Raw genomic sequence first — 25,639 nt, 5'->3', positions numbered from 1 at the left:
CAACAACTTTCAGATCTTTTTTCAAAGTGGCTGTAGCATTTATACTATCACCAATTTGTATAAGAATTCCAGTTGCTTTCCTTCCTCACCAACATTTGCTGTTGTCAATCTTTTTCATTTTAACAAATATAGTGGGTATATACTGTTGACATTTGCATTTCCCTTTTGACCAATAATGTTCAGCACTTTTTCATGTCCATATTGGTCATTTGTATATGTTTCCCTGGAAAGTGTCTGCTCAAATCTTTTAGCCATTGTTGATTGGATTGTTTGTCCTTTCATTACTGACTTGTTGGTATTCTTTATGCAATCTGGACTGCAGTTCTCTGTTTTTAAAACATGTTTTTAAAAAAATATTTTATCTGTGGCTTACCTATTCATTTTCTTAATGGCATCTCTTGATGAGCAAAAGTTTTTAATTTTGTAAAGTCTAACACATCTATTTTTGGTCTCTTTTTCTTCTCTGCCTCATCCAAGAAACCTTTATTTACTACCAATTCATGAAGATATTTTCCTCTATTTAGTCTTTGATAGTTTTAGCTTTTATATTAGTTCTATGATTTATCTTGAGTTAATTTCATGTACAATGTAATGTAGGACTCGAAGTATATTTTCCCAAATGGGTATTCTGTTGTTCTAGCACAATTTGTTGAAAGACTTTCCTTTTTCCCATTTGATTGTTTTGGCACAATTGTCAAAAAGGAAATAATCATACAAATAGGGATCATTTACCAGGCTATTGTTTCATTGATCTATTGATGATCCATATGCCATAATACATAATAAATCTTAGAGACAGGGATATTAATTCTCCATTGTTTGGATACTTTTAAAAGAGTTACTTTTTAGTTTATTACCTTTTTAGCTTTATCATTTATATCTAATTTTTAGTGGTTGCTCTATGAATTATACATCCTTTTTAGTCTATATATAATATATATTGCATCATATCACATAAAATACAAAAAGAGTGGAACCATTTGGGTCTATTTACTCCTCACCATCTTTTATGTTCTAGTTGTCATAAGTTATATCAATATACTTTATACACCTCACATACAATAATTCCTATTTTAAGTAAGAATTCACAATTTTTTAAATTCAAAGAAGAAAGCCTCTGTACTTACCCATAGTTATCATTTTTGGTACATTTCAATCCACCCTAAGAGCCCTGGGGTTCTATTCATCTTTTTTCAATGTTTATTTATCTTTATTCTTCAAAATGAATAATTTCTATTAATCTACCTTAAAGTTTACTGATTCTTTTTTCTGTAATCACAATATGCTATAGAAGTCCATGCATTAAATTTTTATTTCAGATACTATATTCATCCAATCTTGAATATCCAATTTTTAATAGTTTCTTGCTGAGATATTCTATCTTTTCATTCATTACTAGCTTATTTTCTTTTCTGTCATGGAACATAGTTAGCAGCTAATTTGAAATCCTGGTTAGTTAATTATATCATCTGGATCAATTCAGCATTGGTTTCTGCTGTCTATTCTCCTGAGTATGATCTATACTTTCCTGTTTCTTCTTGGTTCAAGAAATTGGGGGTTGTATCTTGAACATTGGGGATATTATGCTATGGAGACCCTGAATTCTCTTATATTCCTTGAAACAGTAGTGATTTTTGTTATTGTTTTATTTTAACAAACAGTTAACTTGTCTGAATTCAAACTGTAAAATATGTCTACCCTTTGGTAAGTGACAGCTAAAATATCAGTTATTTTGGCCTTTGGGCTATTTAAAGTCTTCCCTATGCATATACATTTTAGAAGTAGGCCAGAGATTTGGAAAAAGCTTGTATGCAGACTCTGAGCTCTCCCTCTCTCATTATCTCTTTTCTGGGATATCCTCTTATTTCTCAGAGGCTGCCTTGATCTATGTCCTCAGTCTTCAAGCCAAAAAGACTATGGATTTCTATCAGAATTTTAGCTTTTCTACACAAAACACACTACGCTCTGCCTTCATCTCCTTAGCATTAACAAACAAAAATAAAAACAAAAAGACTCCAGGAAATTCATCCAGTCCATTCTCTTCTTTGCTTAAAAAATAAAAGCCTTTAAAAAGTATCAGTTTTAGGTTCATAGGAAAATTAAGCAGGAAGTACAGAGAATTCCCATATAACTTTTGCCTCCATACATGCATAGTCTCTCTCATCATCAACATTCTGCACCAGAGTGAGACATTGATAAGAAAATAATAAGAGATCTTTTTTGGGTGCCTGGATGGTATGATATATACATCTTCCCTATTCACTTATGAATGGATACTTGGGCTGTTTCCATGCCTTCGCTATTATAAATAATGCTGCAATAAACAGGGGTGCATATAAAAAAATAAAATAAAATCAATAAACCTATACTAACACATCACAAACACCCCCAAATTCTTAGTTTATGACAGGATTCACTCTTGGTGTTTACATTCTGAGTTTTGACAAATGTATAATGACAGCTATCTACCATTCTAGTATCATACGAAGTATTTTCATTGCCCTAAAAATCCTTCATGCTCAACCTATTCATCCTTCCATCCCACCTTGGCAAACAGATTTTTTTTTTTTTTTTACACTATATCCATAGTTTTGCCCTTTTCAGAATGTCATTTAATTGGAATCATATAGTATGTAACCTTTTCAGTCTGGCTTCTTTCACTTACTAATATGCCTTCTTTTAATTTTTGGACATTCCCTCTGTTATGTGCTTGATTTTGGTCACTCTCCAGGTGTTTTTAGGTAGTTACTTTGCCCAGATTTATCAGTTAACTGTGGAAGGCTGATCTAACATGAGATACTCTGTCATTAACAGGAAAAAATGTTTAAAAAGTCAAATTGGGAGCGCCTGGGTGGCTTGGTCGGTTGGGCGTCCGACTTTCGCTTGGGTCATGATCTCGCGGTTCGTGGGTTCGGGCCCCGCGTCGGGCTCTGTGCTGACTGCCAGCTCAGAGCCTGGAGCCTGTTTCGGTCTGTGACTCCCTCTCTCTCTGACCCTCCCCTGCTCATGCTGTCTCTCTCTCTCTCTCTCTCCTAGAAATAAATAAAACGTTAAAAAAAATTTTTTTTAAAAACTCAAATTCGCACACTTGACAGTAATAAACAGACTTTCAGTCACAGTTCAAGATAGTTGTATCATGGTTTATTTTAGATCAGCCTATAATTATTGAATTTCAGGGTTCAAATAGGTCATAATGGCCAGCTAGCTTACCAACAAACAACAATTTTAAAAGTTAGTCATAAGTCCCATCATATAAAATATTATTTCATTACTTATATGTACCATAGACCAAAAAGAAAAAAAATGATTATATTCTAAATATACATAACAAACCTGTCAAGGCTGTTTCACTTATGGATTTAATCTGTAGAAAAACTTCTCCTTTCAGTGAAGTCCAGTTTTGAAAATTATCATATACTTCATTTTTAATACTGGTTAGCTCCCGTTTAGTAAAAGTAAGTAATGAAAGAGTCTTATTCCAGAAATATTTGTACTCCACCAATCTTTGACTGTAAAATAGTTTTAAAAATTAGGATTTTTAAAAGTAGCAAGCATAATAACAATTATTTCTTTGAAAAAAATGGTTTTCTTTAAAAGATGGTTTGAGAATGACCATATAATCTACTGTCTAAATGGAGATAATTTTGAAAGTAAAATGAGGTGATATTTGTATTTTGCTGAGATGACAGATATAAAGTAGGTATACCCCAGGAAGACTGAAGTATACGGTCAGCCCAACTCATTTCCATTATGTTATTATTTTAACTGTAAAGACATAGAGCTAACTTTTTCATACACATTTATTCCACTAATCTTTTAAATTCACTCAACAGTAAACAGCGAAGAAAATTAGGTCACATTGACTGAATCACAGAACCAAAATGAAAATCTCAGATTCTTAGACAATAGTCTTGCTACGTACCATGGTTCTCCAAGCAGTGTAAAACTGGGGTAATAATAAAGAATACCTTTTAAAGTGAATGACTTTTGTTTCATCAAGTGCCACAGTTCAAAGTAATCACAGATTTTTTTGCAATCTCAGTGATTTTATTACTTCAGATGTCCTGGCTATAATTTACCTAGTAATCAGACACAATGTAGGCATAGGAGTTATCAGTGACAGACAGACAGACAGACTGAAGCCATGAAAGTGTAATTGTTTGGTTAATATTTATTTTATTGAATAGACTAGATCTATGATGCAGAGACTATATCTGTCTTATTCATCACAGTTTCCCAAACACCTAGCATAGTACCTACCACATAGTATATGCTTAAATGTTGATGAATAAATGAATGGATAAAAATAATAGATCACCCAGTTGGAGGACTGAAGAAGTGAGAAGTGCTGAGGATAAAACACTGGATAACACTAACACTTATGGGACTACAACAGAAAAGAATCCCTCAAAAAAGACCAAGGAGCCTGGTGAGTTCCTTATAGATTTTGGATATTAACCCTTTATCTGATATGAGAAAGAATGAAATCTGGCCATGTGTAGCAACATGGATGGACCTTGAGGGTGTTATGCTGAGCAAAATAAGTCAGGCAGAGAAGGACAAATACCATATGTTTGCACGTATAGGAGGATTAGGAGGAACTTAACGGAGGACCATGGGGGAGAAAAAGGGGGGAAATAGTGGGGGAGAGGGAGAGAGGCAAACCATGAGAGACTCTTGAATGCTGAGAACAAACTGAGGACTGATGGGTGTGGGGTGGGGGAGGGAGGAGATGGGCATGGAGGAGGACACTTGTGGAGATGAGCACTGGGTGTTATATGGAAACCAACTTGACAATAAACTATTTGTAAAAAATTTAAAAAAATTAAAAAAAGACCAAGAAGCAAAAGAGAAGAAAAGCCAAAATAATAATATCAGAAATCCAGGAAATAAGAAAATTAAAAAAAATAACGGTCAGTATTTAAGGCCTCAGATAAAGGTTGAACAGGTATTAATACCTTAATACCTGGTATTAAGAAGGCCTCTGAAGATCTGAGAGAGAGGCATTAGGTAGAAAAGGACAGAGTAGTAAAGCAGAAGTGATACTAGCAGTCAAGGACCCTGATGTAAATAGGAAGGAGAGGAAGAGGAAAATGAATAGTAGAATGGTTTGTTGGTAAAGGAGACACCTAAATGTGCACACAGCTAAGCAACAATATGAGCATAGTCAGAGGCTAAAAACACAGACAAGAGATACAGTCAACTTCTCATGGAAAGTCCTAGAAAGGATAGATATAGGGCAGAGGCTGAAAGATTAGCCTTTTTGCCAGGAAAAAAGGGTGATGACACCCTATGTGGTAACTAATGTCTACCCGAGTGACCAGAAGCCACAGGGGATGCCTCAAACAGCGTATAGAGCTGGGAGCTAAGAGAGATGCTAACTTCAGAAAGCAGAGAAAGAGTCCAAATAGATCACTAAATCAAAGGAGCCAACAGTGAGGATGAGAAGTCTGAATGTGGAACCAGAAACTGGTGGTAAGACAGGGAGATCAGAGCTATGAACTAAGTCAAGGTCAAGGGGCTAATGGCTTGGTGTAAAGTAGCTGCTGGGACTAAGCCATATATGAGGGAGTCAGGGTATAGAAGGATACTTAACAGGAAAAGCACTGGATGTGGATTCAGGTGCTTCTCTAAGGAGAAAGGCAGGAAACAGAAAATTCAAGCTTTTTAGCTAACAGCAGATCCATGTTTTATGGGGACTAAATCTTATACGATAAGTGGTAAGTGGGAGGAAGACTTTCTTGAAAAAATAAAAACAAAAATGATACCTACAAAATTAGGTTTATAAGTATGTGATTATCTATAGAATGAGAAAAATCATTACAAATAAAAATTTTAAAGTTGATAAATTCCACCAATATCACAAAACACAGGAAAATAATATAACTTGCTAATAATAACAGCTCTACATTCTTTTTGCTTACAATTTTTGTTTACATGTTCTTCAACCACTTCTTAATATAAGAACCATTTTAAAATAATGCATTATATGGAGAGAATATAAAAAGTATATGTCCTTTCATCTAACATGGCCATTAGTTTTTTATTATTGGTAGTCTCAAAATATTCTTTCAGCTTTATGGTTTATTATTGATAACATTGTCTAAATATTACACATTGTCCAATTTGGAAAAAAAAAACAGATCAAGGTTTTTTTATATGATTATAAGATTTGGAGCATTTTAAGTTTCCTTGGAAAATGACTAGGCTTAAATTATCTTTGAAATGATGAAACTCATAAACCAGTTTATCTTAGATGTCCTTGAAGTGGTGTGATTTTTATGTTGTATTCAGTGATGTTAGTAGTTTTTGTAAATTAGCAAGACACTTAAATCTTTCTCCAATGTATTTAAATAATTACTCTACTTCATTGAATGGATTATGAAATAATCCAAGAGCTTTTCTTTAAAATATATCTTTCTCTTAAGGAATTCACTTGTAATATAATTGGAAAAAAAGAGTTATAATTTTTTATGCTAAAATAGTTTATATTGCTTAAATTGATCTTTATTGTTTTTATTCCATTAATTTTTAAAAATTCATACACATTCAAAGTTTTAGTTTGTGATGCTTTACTTGTAATATTGAAGCATTCTAAAATGTCTTCCCAAATGGCAGTTATAATGTGTATTTCCAACTCAATTTTCCCTTACTCAGATTCCACAAATGCTTGTGACTACTCCAATGGCATATCAACATCAGAAGTTTAAGAAAGGGGAAACCAGCACCTGGATGGCTCAATGCGTTAAGCATCCAACTTCAGCTCAGGTCATGGTCTCGTGGTTTGTGGGTTCAAGCCCCTCATCTGGCACTGCCCTGGTGGCTCAGAGCCTGGAGCCTGCTTCAGATTTTGCATCTCCCTCTCTCTCTTCCCCTCCCTTGTGCATACTCTGTCTCTGTCTCTGTCTTTCTCTGTCTCTCTCTGTCTCAAAAATAAACAAACATTAAAGAAAGGGGAAGAGTGGAAAAAGAAAGAATTTTAACCAATTACAATTAAACTGCCTTACTTCTGCTAAGGGTGCTCTGAGAACCTGGAAGGGGCTCCTGAATGAAGTGTTCTGAAACTTTAGCATCATTTCATTCACAGTAAATCTGTCTATGTTTATATAACCTTAATTTCCTTTGTGAAATATGAAGCAAGACACATAGCCGCTGAGAGATGAGTAGTATGGAGTCTAAGCAGAATAGTGAGAATTTAGAATAGCATTGGAGGAATTGAAGGCTCGGGGTTTAACAATCTGTAAGTATAAAGACTGAGAGTTGTAAGGGTAATTACAACTAAATAAGTAGGGGCAAAAGGAGTTGGAGTGCTGGTTAAACTCCTCTAGGCAGAAACATCTTCTATGTAGAAAATCCTAAAGGACACACGTACCAAATACTAGAACAAATAAACAGGTTCATCAAGGTCATGGGATGTGTGATCCATATGCAAAAATCTGTTTTATGTCTGTATACCAGCAATGACTAATCCCAAAAATAAAATTAAGAAAATGATCACACTTGTAATAACATCAAAAAGAATAAAATACTTAGAAGTAACTTATAAAAGGAGTGCAAGACTTACATAGGCATAATTTGGAGACATTGCAGGTTTGGTTCCAGACCATCACAGTAAAGCTAACTTCACAATAAAGCTAACTTCACAATAAAATGAGTCAAATGAACTGTTTGGTTTCTCAGTGCATATAAAAGTTTATGTTTACACTACACTGTAGTCTATTAAATATACAAAGTATTATCTCTTCAAAAGCAATGTACATATCTTACTTAAAAAATACTTTAGGGGCACCTGGGTGGCTCAGTTGGTTGAGCAGCATCCGACTTTGGCTCAGGTCATGATCTCGCAGTCCATGAGTTTGAGCCTGGTGTCAGGCTCTGTGCTGGTAGCTCAGAGCCTGCAGCCTACTTGGGATTCTGTGCCTCCCTCTTTCTCTGCCCCTCCCCAACTCATACTCTCTCTTTCTCTCTCAAAATAATAAACACTTTTAAAATATTGCTAAAATATGCATTTTTAGTGAGTCACAGTCTTTTTGCTGGTGGAGGGTGTTGCCTCCAGTGATGTTGATGGCCAGTGACCAGGTGGTGGTTGCTGAAGTTTGGGATGACTGTGGCAATGTCCTAAAATAAGACAGGAATGAAGTTTGCCATGCCGATTGACTTTCCTTTCACAAATGATTTCTCTGTAGCATGCAATATTGTTTGAGAGCATTTTACCCACAGAACTTCTTTCAAAATTTGAGTCAATCCTCTCCAACCCTATTACTGCTTTATCAACCAAGTTTATGTAATACTCTCAATCTTTTGTCCTTTCAACAATCATCCTAGCATCTTCACCAGGAGGAGATTCCATCCCAAGAAATCAGTTTCTTTGCTTATCAACTTTAAGCTTTATCAACTAAGTTTATATAATATTCTAAACCTTTTGTCATTTCAACAATCTTCCTAGCATCTTCACCAAGAGTAGATTCCATCCCAAGAAACCAGTTTCTTTGCTTACTCAAAATAAACAACTCCTCACCTACCAAAATTTTATCATGAAATTGCAGCCATTCAGTCATGTCTTCAGCCTCTACCTTTAATTCTAGTTCTCTTGCTATTGTCACCACACCAGTTACTTCCTCCACTGAAATCCTGAACTCTTCTAAGACATCCATGAAGGTTGGAATCAACATCTTGCAAACTCCTGTTTATGTTGATATTCTGACCCCTTCCCATGAATCACAAATGTTCTTAATGACATCTAGAATGGTAAGTTTTTCCCAGAAAGTTTCCAGTTTACCTGGCCCAAATCCATCAGAGCAATCACTATCTAGGGCAGCTATAGCCTTATAAAATGTATTTCTCAAATAATAAGACTTGAAAGTTAAAATCACTCCTTGATCTATGGGCTGCAGAATGGATGGCATGAAAATAATATTAATCTAATTGTAATCTCCATTAGAGCTCTTGGGTGACCAGGTGCATTGTCAATGAGCAGTTGACATATTTTGAAAGGAATATTTTTTTCTGATCAGTAAGCATCAACAATAGGCTTAAAATATTTAGTAAACCATATTGTAAACAGATTTGCTACCATTTAGGTTTCGGTGTTCCATTTCTAGAGTGTAGGCAGAGTAGATTTAGCATAATTATTAAGAGCTCTTGAATTTTCAAAATTATAAATGAGCATTGGTTTCAACATAAAATAACCAGCTGCACTGGTCCCTAACAAGAGAGACAGCCTGTCCTCTGAAGCTTTAAAACCAGGCATTGACTTCCCCTCTCTAGATATGAAAGTCCCAAGTGGATTTTTTTCCCAATAGAAGGCTATTTCATCTATATTAAAAATCTGTTGTTTAGTGTAGTCACCTTCATTACTTTTCTTAACTAGATCTTTTGCCAGCTTGCTGCATAGCTTCTACATCAGCACTTGCTGTTTCATCTTGCCTCATCTTGCACTTTTATGTTATAAAGATGGCTTCTTTCCTTAAACCTCATGAATCGACCTCTGCCAACTTAAAACTTTTCTTCCACATTTTTCTTACCTCTCTCACTTCATAGACAGAATTGAAGAGTTAGGGCCTTGCTCTGGATTAGGCTTTGGCTTAAGGGACTGTTGTGGCTGCTCTGATCTTCTATCCAGACCACGAAAACTTTGTCCTTATCAGCAATAAGACTGTTTTGCTTTCTTAGTACTCATGTGCTCACTCGAGTAGCACTTTTCCTTTCCTTCAAGAACTTCTTTTTGCATTCACAACTTGGCTAACTCATATAAGAGGCCTAGCTTTTTCCATATCTTGGCTTTTAACATTCCTTCCTCACTAGGTTTAATCATGTTTACCTTTTGATTTAAAGCGAGAAATGTGTGGGGCGCCTGGGTGGTTCAGTTGGTTAAGCATCCAACTCTTGATTTTAGCTCTTGATTATTTTTTAAAAAACACTTAAAAGTATAACTGAAAATGATGACAAAGTTAGAACACAATAAAAATTACAAATATTCCTCAGTTTTTTTAAGAGTTTAAAATGCTACAAATCACATGCAAAATGTGAACAGTGAAAACTGACCATATCAGTCCATCATATCCTAAAGTAGCATTAATTATCTAATCTAGTCCTGGTCTAACTTAAAAAAAAATTTTTTTTAATGTTTATTTATTTTTCAGAGACAGACAGAGCACAAGCAGGGGAGGGGCAGAGAGAGAGGGGGACACAGAATCCAAAGCAGACTCCAGGCTCCAACCTGTCAGCACAGAGCCTGATGTGGGGCCTAAACTCATAGGCCGCGAGATCATGAACTGAGCTGAAGTCAGACACTTAACTAAGCCACTCAGGCACCCCACAGTGTAACTTTTTTAAAAAAATGTTTATTTAGTCTTGAAAGATAGAGATACAGCATGAGCCAGGGAGGAGCAGAGCGAGAGGGAGACACAATCCAAAGCAGGCTCCAGGCTCTGAGGTATCAGCACAGAGCCCGAAATAGGGATCAAATCTATGGGCTGCAAGATCGTGACCTGGGCCAAAGTCAGACACCTAACTGACTGAGCCACCCAGGCACCCCTGGTCCTGGTCTAATCTTAAAATTTAATCAATCCTACCATACATGATGACATTAATGGATGAAACAAATGGGACTTCTTTAGCAGACCTGAGGCAAAGCTACTAGAAGAGCCAAGCTTGAACACTGGTGGGGCTGACCAAAGTGGAGAACTGGAATCACATGCTGTTTCAATACCAGATTTCTAGGAAAGGGCAGAGAAGATTTCTGATGACAAAAATGATCATCTGCTTTACAAGCAGACCTCTTCATTCATTTAAAAATTATTAACTGAGCATCACTTATCTGCAAGGCATATATAAAAGGTAGTTGGCCAACCACCTTTGGTGATCACCAGATAGTATATTAAAAAATTATTAGCCCAGGCAATTTCTTTTAAGTTTATTTGTTTCTTTTTGAGAGAGAGAGAGAGATGCACAGAGAGAGGAGGAGAATGGGAATCCCAAGCAGGCTCTGTGTTGTCAGCATAGAGCCCAACGCAGGGCTGGATCTCATGAACCATGAGATTATGACCTGAGCCAAAATCAAGAGTTGGACACTTATCTGAGTGAGCCACCCAGTCACATCAGCCCAGGCAATATTTTTAACAAAACAATGTTTCTGGCAACAACTAGTGGATTGGGAAAAAAGAAAAGAAAAGAAAGAAATCTAACATTCAAAATATTCATCCAATATATTTTTTTAGTCACCCAGAATCTATGTCTATTTGTAATGCTCATTTAACTTATTCCCCTTTTCTAAGAGCGAAGTTACTCAATTTTGAAAAGAATTATGTTTTTCTGATATTCTTAATAAATTCAATTCCAATTTTATTTTAAAAAAAGAACTTCCTAGTTTCTTTAGAACATTGGGATTTTACTTTTAGGTATTATAAAGCCTCCAATGATGATATAAAAGCAGAATTAACACCATTTATGTTGGAGATTTCTAGATTTAGGAGGTCTATTCCTATAATTTAGAAAGGTACCCTATTCTATTACTTTTTGTATCGCTGGACTATCAGTCAGGGAATCAAATACACCAAGAAATACTGATCAAGAGAAAAATGAATTAGTTACCATTCTTTCATTCTAAATGTTACTGCAAAATAAAAGCAAGGTGTCTGCCTGATTTAAATGTTATTGGTAAAACTATTTAGTTGAAATAATGGTTATAAAAGAAAACAAGTTAAGTTGTTTCCATTTTTTTCAACCACACTGAATATAGAAACTATATTACTAAAACATATTTGAATGTTTATAAAGTTAGTATTAAATGTACTTTTTCAATGTTTATGATTTTCAATTCTTTAAAGATAATCTTACCTGAATGCTTGTGATTGCCTCTGTTTAATTTTTAATTCATGTAGCAAATGACTCAATTCTTTCTGTACTCTCTGAAATTCACCTTGTTGACTTTTTAACTGTATGTTTACATCCTGAATTCTAAAAATATAAACAAACAACATCCATTACAAATTTAAATATTCCTTCACGAGAACTTTATTAAATTAAAATTTAAATACACTTTTAATAAAAGTCAATTCTAAAAAACTATATATCTTTATATATGCTAAATGAATGTACAGAAAAGTATGGGGAGACATAAATCAAACATCCTTTTCACTGGGGAGGAGACTGGAACTGATGAGCTGGGGAAAGGCAAAGAACACTGAAGGGAGAAGGTATCACTTTTTCTCTGTATCTTTTGTATTGTTCAAATTTGTATAATAAATGTGTTTTTTTACTTGAATTAATAATTAAAATGTAACTAAACAAATATCCATTTAATTTTTATTAAAGTAATATATGTATATAATTTCAAATGCCAAATATTACTAAAAGAGTTACAAGAAAAAATAGTAATCATTTTCTTTTACTTCAACTCCCACTGTCCAAAACAACTTTCAATGTCTTTCCTGATTCCTCTAGTATTTCTCTCTTTCTTTTTTTTTTAAAGTTTTTAATGTTTTTATTTATTTCTGAGAGAGAGAGAGAGAGAGAGAGAGAGACAGTGTGAGCAGGGGAGGGTCAGAGAGAGAGGGAGATAGAGAATCCGAAGCAGGCTCCAGGCTCTGAGCTGGCAGTCAGCACAGAGCCTGATGTGGGGCTCGAACCCACGGACCATGAGATCATGACCTGAGCCGAAATTGGACGCTTAACTGACTAAGTCACTCATGCGCCCCTAGTATTTCTATATTACTAAATAACATGCTTATATTGTTATTCCTTAATATTTCAGTATAGATATTATAGATAGATACAATAGCTTTATAGAGTCATCAGGGTTCCAGGACACTTTCAACTCTCTGGTCTACTATCTTTGGTATGTCTTTTATTTTCATTGGCTATGATAATGGCAGAAACTCCAACAATTCTTTTCCCATTCCAGGCTAGCAACATGAGGAGAATAATGGCTCACTCTATCTCTTTTAAGGAAACTTCCTATAAGTACCACTAACTACTTCTGCTTAACTTAGACCTACTGAAGGAAAGCTGGGAAATATACTCTTTTAACTGGCAAGAGTAGCTCCCAGGTATATCCACAGTTCTATTACTAAGTAAGAAGGAAGAATGATGTTAGAGTATTTAGCTGGCAGTCTCTATCACAATCCTGGTAAGAACTGACCTTCCTACACATAGCTATACTCTTACACAAAAATACAAACACATTACCCTCCTCATCTTACCCTCCCAGGTTAATCAATCTTTTTATTCAGTATTTACATTATTCGTCACTAGTGAACCATATGTTATGTTACGATCACACTTCTTTTCTTGTACAACTTTTCATTGTCCCTGGATTGAAAAACTGTCTCCTTTTCTTCTCAGTTTTCTGTGTACCTATCATTGGTACATCTTCAAAATCTGACAGAGGTCTAATTCTTCTTTCTCAATATCTTTAGACACAGCAGAAAACTCTTCCAGATCATTTCTTTTCCAGGAAACATCCTTCCCACAGCTCTCTATTCCCCTGCTCTTGTCTGGGTATATTCCAGTTTGACTAAACAACTGTCATCCTGTGACTTGCCTTTCTTATTTCAGGAACTGTCCTCAGCTTTGTTTCATGTCATATCCTCTGTATCCTGGCTCTAAAGTCTTCCTCCTTCTTGGTGTTCTCCTTTTGGTGGAATAAATCCTCTAGGAGTTTTGTGTATGTGTGTGTGTGTGTGTGTGTATACGTGCGCATGAGAGGTAAATTTAAGAACCTGAATATGTGTACATGTCTTTATTATATCTCAGACTGGACAGTTTAGCTAAATATAGAATCATAGATGAGAAAAATATTTTTCAATAAAAAAATTAGGGCACTTTTCTTCTGTTTCCTAACTTCTGGTGCTGTTTCTAAAAGTCCAGTGCCAGTCTAATTCCTACTTCTTTGTATGATACATGGTAGGTTCTCCTTATTCTGCCCTTGCCCTGGTTCAGAAGCTTTAAAATTTTTCTCTTTTCACTTAGTATTCTTAAATTTCATCACAATACATTGTGTCAGTCTTTTGTCATTCTCTGTGCTGGGCACTTGAGTATTTGCTTCAGAAATTGATGTTCTTAAGTTCCAGGAATTTTACCCTAGGGAAAATGATTCTTTCCCCTCCATCTTCTATGGGTTTTTTTCTAGAATATCTTTCTATTTAGATGTGGGAACTTCTGAAGAGATCTTCTAATTTTCTTATATTTTAGGCCATCTTACTACTTTGGACATTTTATTTTAGTTTCATTATCTTCCATCCTGCCTATAAAAATTTTAATTTCTGTTATATGTTAATTACCTAGAATTCTTTCTTATTCTTCAAAATTCTATAAGAATTCTTTCTTGTTCTTGTTTCATGGACATAATTTCTTCTCTGATTTTTTGATAATATCAATTATAGTATATTTTCTTTTCTTTTTTTCTTTATTTTTGAGAAAGAGAGAGACAGAGTGTGAGCAGGTGAAGGGAAGAGAGAGAGAAGGAGACACAGATCTGAACCAGGCTTCAGGCTCTGAGCTGTCAGCACAGAGCCCAATGCAGGGCTCGAACTCACAAAACATGAGATCATGACCTGAGCCAAAGTCAGATGATTAACCAACTAAGCCACCCAGGAGCCCCAGCTATGGTGTGTGTTAAGGTTTCCTTCAGCTTACTGCATTGCTTCTGTATCCTGTGGCTTTTTAATTCTTTGTTTTGCTTCTTGTCTTTCACATTTGAAGCCTCCCTTACCAGTTTGGAGATCCTCTGTTGTCTATTCATATTTACAAATGAGGACAATTGGTCCCATTTCTAGAAATTAATAAAGATGAAGGAAGAAAAGAGGGAGTGACTTTTCTAGATAAAAGAGAAGCAACAAAAGTGATGATCAAATGTGACATGTGGAGCTCGTGTAGAACCAGATTCAAACACATAAACTATAATTTTTTTAATATTGAGGAAATTTGATAATGAAATGGAAATTAAAAAATACTGAGGAACTATTGCTAATTTGGGGATAATAATACTGTTGTTATTTAAGAAAATGGCACATCACTCTGAAGTAAATAGGGGTGAAAATAACATGCTGTCTTGGATTTTCCTTAAATTACTTCAACAAACAAAAAAATATGGGACAGATGAAACACATATGACAAAATTGTGTTAATTTTTGAATCTGTGTTAAAGGATATTATACCATTTTCACTTAGTAAAAAAAACTAACAAATGAGGCAGTGAAATGCTGTCTTAAGCTTCTGTGGTGTGTGCAGGAATTGTTAAATGATGGGCTTCAACTGTGGGGAGATCACATGGGGAATTAGATATTTTGATAATACCTACGCCATCTGCCAGAGTCAGGACAGGGTAATTAAAAGTCTTTGGGGAGGTAGAGTGGGAGAGAGGTTCTGAAAGCCTAAATGCACTTTTAAAATATTTTTAATAAATTCTCCTATTTTCAGCCTCACTTTGTACCCTGACAAGTATTTCTCTTGGCATACTGAGAGAAAAAAATTAGCCAAATGTTGTTTTCAGGAGTCACAACTAAAAAAAAAAGTTAACAGAAATGTAGAAGATTATATACCAGATGCTTTAAAAATGACAAAAGATATATTAACATTAATAACAAGCAATACAATAAATATAACAACCTTTAGTTTTGATGAAAATCTAATCCACCAAGAAAAATAGTAATCATGAACTTTTACATACCCCAAACAAAGAAATATTCACTAAAAATCCAATGAGAACAAATAACTAATAATAATGGGAGGTATTAACACATTTCTCACACAAATGTGTGTCAGAATGACATGAAAAATAGTAAAGATATAGAGGACTTGATTAATGTAATTAATAAACTTGATGTATGGATATAATTAAAAGATATATCAAATAATCATTCTTCCAAATATGTGGGATAATCACAAAAACTGACCATGTAATCAGCCACAATTGAAATTTTAATACATTATTTTTTTCATTTTTATTTTTATTTTTTATTTTTAAATTTACATCCAAGTTTGTTAGCATATAGTACTAAAATGATTTCAGGAGTAGAATCCAGTGATTCATCCATTACATATAACACCCAGTGCTCATCCCAACAACTGTCCTCCTTAATGCCCCTTGCCAAATTTAGCCATCTCCCAACAAAAACCCCTTCAGCAACCCTTAGTTTGTCTCTATATTTAAGAGTCTCTTCTGTTTTGTCCCCCTCCTTGCTTTTATATTAGTTTTGCTTCCCTTCCCCTATGTTCATCTGTTTTATATCTTAAATTCCACATATGCATGAAATCATATGATATTTACCTTTCTCTCACTTAGCATAATACCCTCTAGTTTCATCCACATTGTTGGAAATGGCAAGATTTCATTCTTTTTAATTGCCAACTAAGACTCCATTGGGTATATATACCACATCTTTAACCAGTCATATGTCGATGGACATTTGGACTCTTTCCATACTTTGGCTATTGTTGATAGCACTGCTGTAAACATTGGGGTGCATGTGCCTTTTCAAGTCAGCATTTTTGTCTCCTTTAGATAAATATCTAGTAGTGCAATTGCTGGGTCATAGGGTAGTTCTATTTTTAATTTTTTGAGGAACCTCCATACTGTTTTCGAGAGTGGCTGCACCAATTTGCATTCCCACCAGCAATACAGAGGATTTCTCCCCTTTCTCTGCATCCTCACCAACATCTGTCATTGCCTACGTAATTAATTTTATCCATTCTGACTAGTGTGAGGTGGTATCTCATTGTGGNCACCCAGGCGCCCCTCATTGTGGTTTTGATTTCTATTTCCCTGATGATGAGTGATGTTCAGCATTTTTTTATGTGATCCCAACAGTTCATTTTTGCTTTTGTTTCCTTTGCCTCTGGAGATGTGTTGAGTAAGAAGTTGCCATGGCTGAGGTCAAAGAAGTTTTTGCCTGTTTTCTCCTCAAGGATTTTGATGGCTTCCTGTCTTATGTTTAGGTCTTTCATCTATTCTGAGTTTATTTTTGTATATGGTGTAAGAAAGTGGTCCAGGTTCATTCTTCTGTATGTCATTGTCCAGTTTTCCTAACACCATTTACTGAAGAGACTGTCTTTATTCCATTGGATATTCTTTCCTGCTTTGTCAAAGATTAGTTGGCCATAAGTTTGTGGGTCCATTTCTGGGTTCTCTATTCTCTTCCATTGATCTAAGTGTCTGCTTTTGTGCCAGTACCATGCTGTCTTGATGATTACAGCTTTGTAATATATCTTGAAGTCTGGGATTGTTATGCCTCCTGCTTTGGTTTTCTTTTTCAAGATTGCTTTGGCTATTTGGGGTCTTTTCTCATTCCGTACAAATTTTAGGATTGTTTGTCCTAGCTCTGTGAAGAATGCTGGTAATATTTTGATAGGGATTGCAAAATTTAATATGTTCTTAAAAAGAAAATCACATACCCACATTCACTGTCTATAGTAAGATTACATGAAATATTTACAACAAAGAGTCCACTAAAAAATCTAAATACATGGAAACTTAAACATATACCTAATGAGCTTTGGGTCAAAAAGGAAATAAAAATAAAAATTATAAACTACTTACAAACAAATGATAATGCATTTATTTAAAAAAACAATAAATGAATATTCTGAATGTCATGATCTAAGAGAAATGTATAAATGACAAAAGACAATCTATTCTCAGAAGTAAGGGCATCCCAGTAGCAATGAGCACACTCAATTCATACATCTCGGTTTCTAAATACTATTCTCCAAGAAACCAAAGCATCTTAGAGAACTGGTTGATTCCAGGGGTGAGGCAGGTAAAATCTAAGGTGAGTCTAGAATATTTTGTGGTGTAAGAAAGTAAGGAAGAGCCCAAAGAAGATAGGACATGCTGAAAGGGCACAGGTGCCCTGACAACTCCGAATAGCCAAAACTGTAACAGCTGAGAAAGAAAATAAGTTACTATAGTATTTGAGTATAATCCAAAAATAAAAGTGAATGATTCCATACTAACATTAATAACGGAATAAATAAATGGAAGAGAAGGAACAGTTCTTCCCTCACAAAGAAATTCCAAATAATAAATGTAGAAGGAATAAGGGAAGTATTTACCACAAAATATGTATTAAATGCAAGGGGAAAAGAATAACATTTACAATGGAGGAACCTGGCAAACACCACCTTAGCCAAGTGATCGAGGTAAACATCATCTGTAAGAAGACATAGTAACATCATATACACTTTCTCATGGTACACTAAGAAGGACACATCACTTCTGTGGTATTTTTGCCAAAAGAGAATAATCCCAACATAATTTTGAGTAAACATCAGACAAACCCCATTAAGGGATACTCTACAAAATAACTGAACACTACTTTTGAAGCCTTGGGTCATGAAAGGCTAAGATTAACAAACTGTCACAGACCAAAGAAGACTAAGACGGTGTGAGTTCTAAATGCAATGTGTGATTTCAGATTGAATCCTGAACTGGAAAGGATGTTAGTGGAAAAACTCATAGAATCAAATGAAGTCTGTAGGTTAGTTAATAGTATTGTACCAATGTTACTTTCTTAATTTTTATAACTGTCCATAGTTATGTAAGGTGTTAACATTAGGAGAAGCTAGGCATATGGAAACTCTCTGTACTATTTTTTATATATTTTTGCAACTTTAAGTCTAAAATTATTTCAAAATAAAAAGTATTTAAAAAGCACATGTACATATACAATGAGTAATTTGTACATGTCAAATGTCTCTGTAGTATAAATTGTGTAAAAAGGTAGGTGCATTTTAGGGACATCTGGGTGGCTCAGTCGATTAAGCATCTGACTTCAGCTCAGGTCATGATCTAATGGTTCGTGATTTCGAGCCCTGCGTCAGGTTCTGTGCTGACAGCTCAGAGCCTGAAGCCTGCTTCAGATTCTGTCTCCCTCTCTCTCTGCTCCTTCCCCACTCATGCACTGTCTCTCTCTCTCTCTCTCTCTCTCAAAAACAAACTTAAAAAAAATGTGGGTGCATTTAAAATTTTGGAGGTTATAAAATATTTTTAATAGCAAAAATAAAAGGAAGCAACCTTGATGGTCAATAGTATAGGAACATTAAACAACCTATATTTCCATGTAATACTATACAAAAAATAAAGAAGAATGAAGTAGATCTCTATGTCCTGGCATGGAAAGAATACCAGGACCAATTATGGAGAAAAAAGAAAAGCTGTAATTTACAGATCAGTAAAAGTTTTCAAACACGCCTAGTAGGAATGCAAATTAACACAACTACTTTGAATAAATAATTGGATCTATAAACCTGGCCATAGGTATAAGGCCATGACCCAGAACTTCCACACCCAGTACATGCCAACAGAAATGTGCTCATATATTCATCAAAGACATGCACATGAATGCTCATGCCACCGCTGATTGTAATAGCCCTGAAATGAAAACAGCCCAAATGCCCATCCACTATGATATATTCAGACCACGGAAAACAACAGCAACAAGAATGAACAGCCATCCAAAACAACATAGATTCATCTCACAAACTAAGGAAACCAGACAAAAGAATATCCAGTATATGATTCATTTACAAAAAGTTCAAAAAAAGGCAACATTGATCTATGGTATTATAAGTCACAATAGTAAATTCCTTTGGGTGGGTGATAGTAAAAAAGGAAAAGGGAGCTTCTGGAAGGATGTTATGTTCTGCTTCATGAGCTGCGTGCTGATTACATGGGAAATTCACTTTGTGAAATTTAATTTAGCTGTACATATTTATGCATTCTTCTTTCCTTATACTTCAATAAAAATTTGTAAAAATAAAATTAAACACCTAGACAGCTTATTACTTGTATATAAGCATATCAATATTGATAAATGTGGAAAAAGCTAGAAATATTAGAAGGAAATTTAAGCTATACTTAAAGAAAAGTTAAGCTTATACTGCTGGATTAAATGGCTTTTGTGTTAAAAATTCCTTAATTAAAGCCTACTCCAACTATTAACATTTACCCAGAAAAGAATTCAAAGCTTGTCTTTTTACAAATCATTTTCTTTTTTATAATTAAAAAAATACACATTAAAACACTTTCCAACTTTAATTCTTAGAATACACTCTTCAAATGAATGTTACATATAAATAGCATCTCAAGCCCTCTAATAGTCCTTGAGAAGTTAGGCCACATTATTTCACTCTGTTCTGGCTATGTAAGCTGACTTCACTTTTTTCAAATCAAACTGATATAGTTATAAATGCCATGCCTGGAAAGGAACTAATGTTCATTTTTATATATTATATCAACTTTATGAAATAAACAATTCACATATTGTTGCAACAAAGTATGTACCGTGCAAGCACATGTTTTTCTCTGTAATAATTTTGCATTAAAGTTGAATACTATGTTGAAATGAGGACATGTTGTTGTCTAGTGAGAGGGTGTTCCTGAAAATAGGGACTAACTGCATGTTCTAGTGGAGAGAGTCCTGTGCTGGAAGTTAGAGGACTTGTATTATAAACCTCTTACCAATGCACTCATGAGAATAACACAGTTATTACTCTTATCTACTTCCCAGCTTTTCTCTTAGTTAACTTGATTAAAATGAATCATGTGAGAATCACAGAGTTGTAAAACAAATTTGGGAAAGGTATTATAGTCTCTTAATTATTTTCATTTGGATCATCTATTAATATTACTCATAATGAAAAAATTCTAAAATTGAAAATACTTTAAAACACCCCTTTAGCTTCCCTCTAGTCTATAATCAAACACTTCAGAAAACACAATAAGAAAGCTAATCACATCACTGGGGATTTTACCACCTGTAACCTCTATTCTTTTATGTCACGCTCCTGGCTCTAAGGATCCCTTTATTTTTAGTCTTTCCCTCAAACTGGTTCTACAGCAATCTAAGATGACAGGTGGAAGTTCAGGGTCCAAAGAAATTAGGTGGGGGATTTTCAGGACTGTAGCCTATCATGACAAAGGCATTCAATTATCAAGGGGGTAAATTAGGACTGCAACAAGGAAATCAATCAAAACAACTTAGTACTTCAAGAATTCTTGGGAAACAGATTTCAGAAATTAACATGCAACTAACTGCCAATTACAAAAAGTGGATTCTCTTACTGCTCCTCTGGAATTAACCACTGCCTAAATGCATCCAGAAAAGTAAACTGCCTTTTAAGAAAGTAGGGAATGTAAAGTGGGGAGCCCAAGCATATAGGTAGATAAATCATTCAGGACTCAACAAAATCTGAAAGAATTCTTGTTTTGCAGAGGTAAGTCATAAGCAGTTTGTGAAACTCTGGAGATAGAAAGAAAACTTCTTTACCTATTGTCAGGAGTCTGGCAACTTCAAAAATGTCAACTGGACAATGCCCAGGATCAGAAATGTCATTAGCATACAAGTGCAAAGAACAATAGCAATATTTATAACAATTATTTATGAATGCAAACAATTTCCTTTTGAGTGATATCCTATTTCTTTTATTTGTAAAATTATTATAGTACCTATTTTATATCTTCCTACAGAAGTTCTAGCTTAGTTATTAAAACATATCTTTTTCTAAGGCAGTTAATTTTATCTCAGTCATTATTGTTTACATTATCAATGCAGTTTCAGTACATTGGTAACAAAGGTACCCCTTAATATTTGACTCCTTCTAAAGGGTAATTGTCCTGTTGAGGTAAGGATTAGGAATATATATCCTTGCTAACATGTAGAGGTCTTAAAAGTCTAACAGTGGTAAGCCATTGTCTTGACTTTGATATCACACATTCATATACATTCCCTCCCCTCTTCTCTCTCCTCTGTCTGTCTCTCCCCACCCTCTTCTAACAATGTGAGAATGGTACCTTGCATTGGACTGAATGAACACTGCTTTTTAAATTAATTTAATTTAATTAGTCTCATTTGAGCTTTATTCAGTCCATGATTTTCCCCTTGGTCCTTCATTTTTCTTAGTGGATGAGTACCTAGAAACATATGTCCTGCCAAAACTGAAGTAGGAAGGAATAGAAAATTTGAACAGACTGAATACCAGCAGCGAAACTGAATCAGTAATAAAAAAGGTTTGGTTTCTTTACTATGTAGAGACTATTAAATACGTCTCCCTTTGACTAAATATGAGACTCTTAAGCTTTAGTAGTACAGAAACATTAGTTAAAAATCTTAACCATGCTTAATTAATATATAACCACTTAATTCTGTATTGTAGGTTTGATGTATATTTTCACAAAATGGAGATGAAATGTTTTGCTGTAATTTCCTTAAAGGTTAGATGGAAGATAATTTGGAGAAAAATGGAAATTTCCATTGTTTTAAAGTCCTCTTAATAAAATCACATTGTTTATATAAAAACTGTTTTAAATATTGCTACCATCATTTTAAATTACTTTTTAACTTTTTAAAAAGTTTCTTGTTTATTTTGAGGGAGACACAGAGAATGGGAGCAAGAGAGGAACAAAGAGAGAGAGAATTCCCAAGCAGTCTCTTGCACCTTCATCAGAGTCTAATGGTTGAACTCACAAAACCGGGAGACCATGACCTGAGCCAAAATCAACAGTCAGATGCTTAACTGACTAAGCCACCCAGGTGACCCAAAGTACTCTTAACAATTACATTATTTATTCTTTAGTGCAAGAACTTTCTATTCTTGCTTCCCTAATTGTTCTGTCCCAGTTTTGGTAACACAGAAGGCATTGATGAACATTCTTTTAATTAACTCTAAAGGATGGAAAAACATATAAAATCCCTGGATGATTCTCTTTTTCATATAATGGTTAGCTACTGTTTTGTCCACCCAATCCGGTTCCCTTTATGTAGAATCATCAACCTTTTATGAAAAGAATTATTTTTTCCACCCCACTCTGAAAGCTCCAACCATTCATATGACTACTGCCACAGAAGTCTCCATGTTCTAGGACCCAACTCCACTGGCTCAGTGGATGAAACACCTGCACCAAACAAGGTCAATCAGAACTCTTCTCTAGGATTTGTTTTCCTTTGCAACTAGAGAAAAGAGCAGGCAGTCCTTCTCAGATGGTAGTAGATCTAAGAACTAAAACTCAGGCATTGTGGGTAACTGCTTTTCCTTCCTAAAGGAGAAAATAAATCTGCAGCTTAAGAGAATAAAGCTAATATACAACAAAAAGCAAAGATGAAAGACAAAAAGAAAATCTTAGGGGCGGTCATGTCCTTTGTTAGGTTATTCTTGAGGCCTAGCTTCATAGGACCTCCCATGGTTCATTTTTTTCCTTGAAATCTGTGATCCACTAAACACTTTTTTGTCCAAGCTAGTTCACACTAGATTTTAATCAGTTACAATTAAGAGTCTTACCTAATAGTGTATGACTCAGGATCTATCATACAGCAAACTTAAAATTAACTTCTAAGGTTAGTTTGAAGACTGATCGCTTTCTAATAATCCTTACAAAATGGAAAATATTTAGTGAAATAAGCTCACGATAATAAATAGGCAATTTGAAGAAAAGCAATATTCTCAGGAAAATTTGTATGAATATAAATTAGATATCATTCAATAGGTTAACAGGGAACATGATTTGCATTCTGAAGCCTGCACTGCTGTTAGTGAAATGGTGATCTCTGTGAAAAGTGTTAGCACCTTAAGTAAAGGGACAAAAGCCATTGTTCTCCAAATACAGGAACATCAGCTATCCCATGTAGGGGCTGGCTGCTCAGCTGACCCTGGTTCTGTGTTTTTACTCTTGGTGGTTATGGTATGGATAATAATTTCTAGAAACCCAATTTAGTATAGTCTTACATATTGTTCAGGAGCTCCTCAGTGATATTTTAGGTAAATGTTTGCCCTTTTAGCTAAAGTGCATTATTTACATTCTTTTTACCCTGTAGTAGTAAAATAGTTATATAGGACTATTCTTTAGAAAAAAAAAACATTTGTTAACATTCTTATAGAGAAACATAATTTACTTTGTGAAACCAGCTTCTAAATCTTTTTTTCTCATTAAAATATACATTTAAAAATGTGATTTTTGGATTTCTTAGGGTAATAAAATGAATACATTTAAAATTTGTTTTAATGTTAATTTATTTTTGAGAGTGGGGGAGGGAGGGGCAGAGAGAGAGGAAGGTGCAGAATCTGAAGCAGGCTCCAGGCTCTGAGCTCTCAGCACAGAGTCCGACATGGAGCTCCAACTCACAGACCACTTACAGACTTCAAGACCATGACCTGAGCCAGGGGCTTAACCAACTGAGCGACTCAGACTATTCACAGACCCCAAAATCATCACCTGAGCCAAAATCGGATGCTTAACCAACTGAGCCACCCAGATGCCCCTAAAATAAATTTATTTTTTAAAATTTATATCCCAGTTAGTTAGCATATATTGCAACAATTCAGAAGTAGATTCCTTAATGCCCCTTACCCGTTTAGCCCATCCCCCCTCCCAAAACCCCTCCAGCAACCATGTTTGTTCTCCATATTTTAAAGTCTCATATGTTTTGTCGTCCTCATTGTTTTTATATTATTTTTGCTTCCTCTTGAGTGAAGTCATGATATTTGTCTTTCTCTGACTAATATCACTTAGCATAATACCCTCTAGTTCCATCCATGTAGTTGTAAATGGTAAGATTTCATTCTTTTTTATTGCTGAGTAATACTCCATTGTACACACACACACACACACACACACACACACACACACACACTGTATCTTCTTTATCCATTCATCCTTTGATGGACATTTGGGCTCTTTCCATGTTTCGGCTGTTGTTGATAGTGCTGCTATAAATATTGGGGTGCATGCACCCCTTTGAAACAGCATACCTGTATCCCTTGGATAAATACCTACTAGTGCAATTTCTGGATCATAGGGTAGTTTTATTTTTAATTTTGTCAGGAACCTCCACACTGTTTTCCAGAGTGGCTGCACCAGTTTGCATTGCCACCAGCAGTGCAAAAGAGATCCTCTTTCTCCACATCCTCACCAACATCTGTTGTTGCCTGAGTTGTTAATGTTAGCCATTCTGACAGGTGTGAGGTGGTGTCTCACTGTGGTTTTGATTTATATTTCTCTGATGATGAGTGATGTTGAGCATTTTTTCATGTGTCAATGGGCCATCTGGATGTTTTCTTTGGAGAAGTGTCTATTCATGTCTTTTGCCCATTTGGGTGTTAAATTTGATAAGTTCCTTATAGATTTTGGATACCAACCCTTTAGCCGATATATTGTTTGCAAATATCTTCTTCCATTCCGTCAGCTGCCTTTTAGTTTTGCGGATTATTTCCTTCATTTTGCAAAAGCTTTTTATTTCAGTGAGGTCCCAATAGTTCATTTTTTCTTTTGTTTCCCTTGCCTCTGGAGATGTGTTGAGTAAGAAGCTGCTGTGGCCGAGGTCAAAGAGATTTTTGCCTGCTTTCTCCTCAAGGATTTTGATGGTTTCCTGTCTTAACGTTTAGGTCTTTCATCCATTAAATTTATTTTTGTGTATTATGTAAGAAAGTGGTCCAGTTTCATTTTTCTGCATGTCACTGTCCAGCTTTCCCAGCACCACTTGCTGAGGAGACTGTCTTTATTCTATTGGACATTCTTTCCTGCTTTGTCAAAGATTAGTTGGCCATAAGTTTGTGGGTCCATTTCTGGGTTTTCTATTCTGTTCCATTGATCTGAGTGTCTGTTTTTGTGACAGTACCATACTGTCTTGATGATTACACCTTTGTA

At 35.0% G+C, this 25,639-nt stretch overlaps 1 protein-coding gene across 1 annotated transcript in view; it reads right to left on the bottom strand.

Moving 5' to 3' along the window:
- LEKR1 (leucine, glutamate and lysine rich 1) overlaps nt 1-25,639 on the bottom strand; it is a 171,177-nt gene that overhangs the window by 88,071 nt on the left and 57,467 nt on the right. The window contains exons 3-4 of the mRNA XM_077750101.1: nt 11,839-11,958; nt 3,334-3,509 (exon numbers count right to left, since the gene is read on the bottom strand). Of these exons, the coding sequence (XP_077606227.1) occupies nt 3,334-3,509; nt 11,839-11,958 (296 nt within the window). The remainder of the gene's footprint in view (nt 1-3,333; nt 3,510-11,838; nt 11,959-25,639) is intronic.

The sequence above is a fragment of the Crocuta crocuta genome, unplaced genomic scaffold (assembly GCF_008692635.1).
Source record: "Crocuta crocuta isolate KB4526 unplaced genomic scaffold, BGI_CrCroc_1.0 scaffold19, whole genome shotgun sequence".
Taxonomy (NCBI): Eukaryota; Metazoa; Chordata; class Mammalia; order Carnivora; family Hyaenidae; genus Crocuta; species Crocuta crocuta.
The sequence above is the reverse complement of the archived record's forward strand: the minus strand, read 5'-3'. Positions and strand labels throughout refer to the sequence as shown.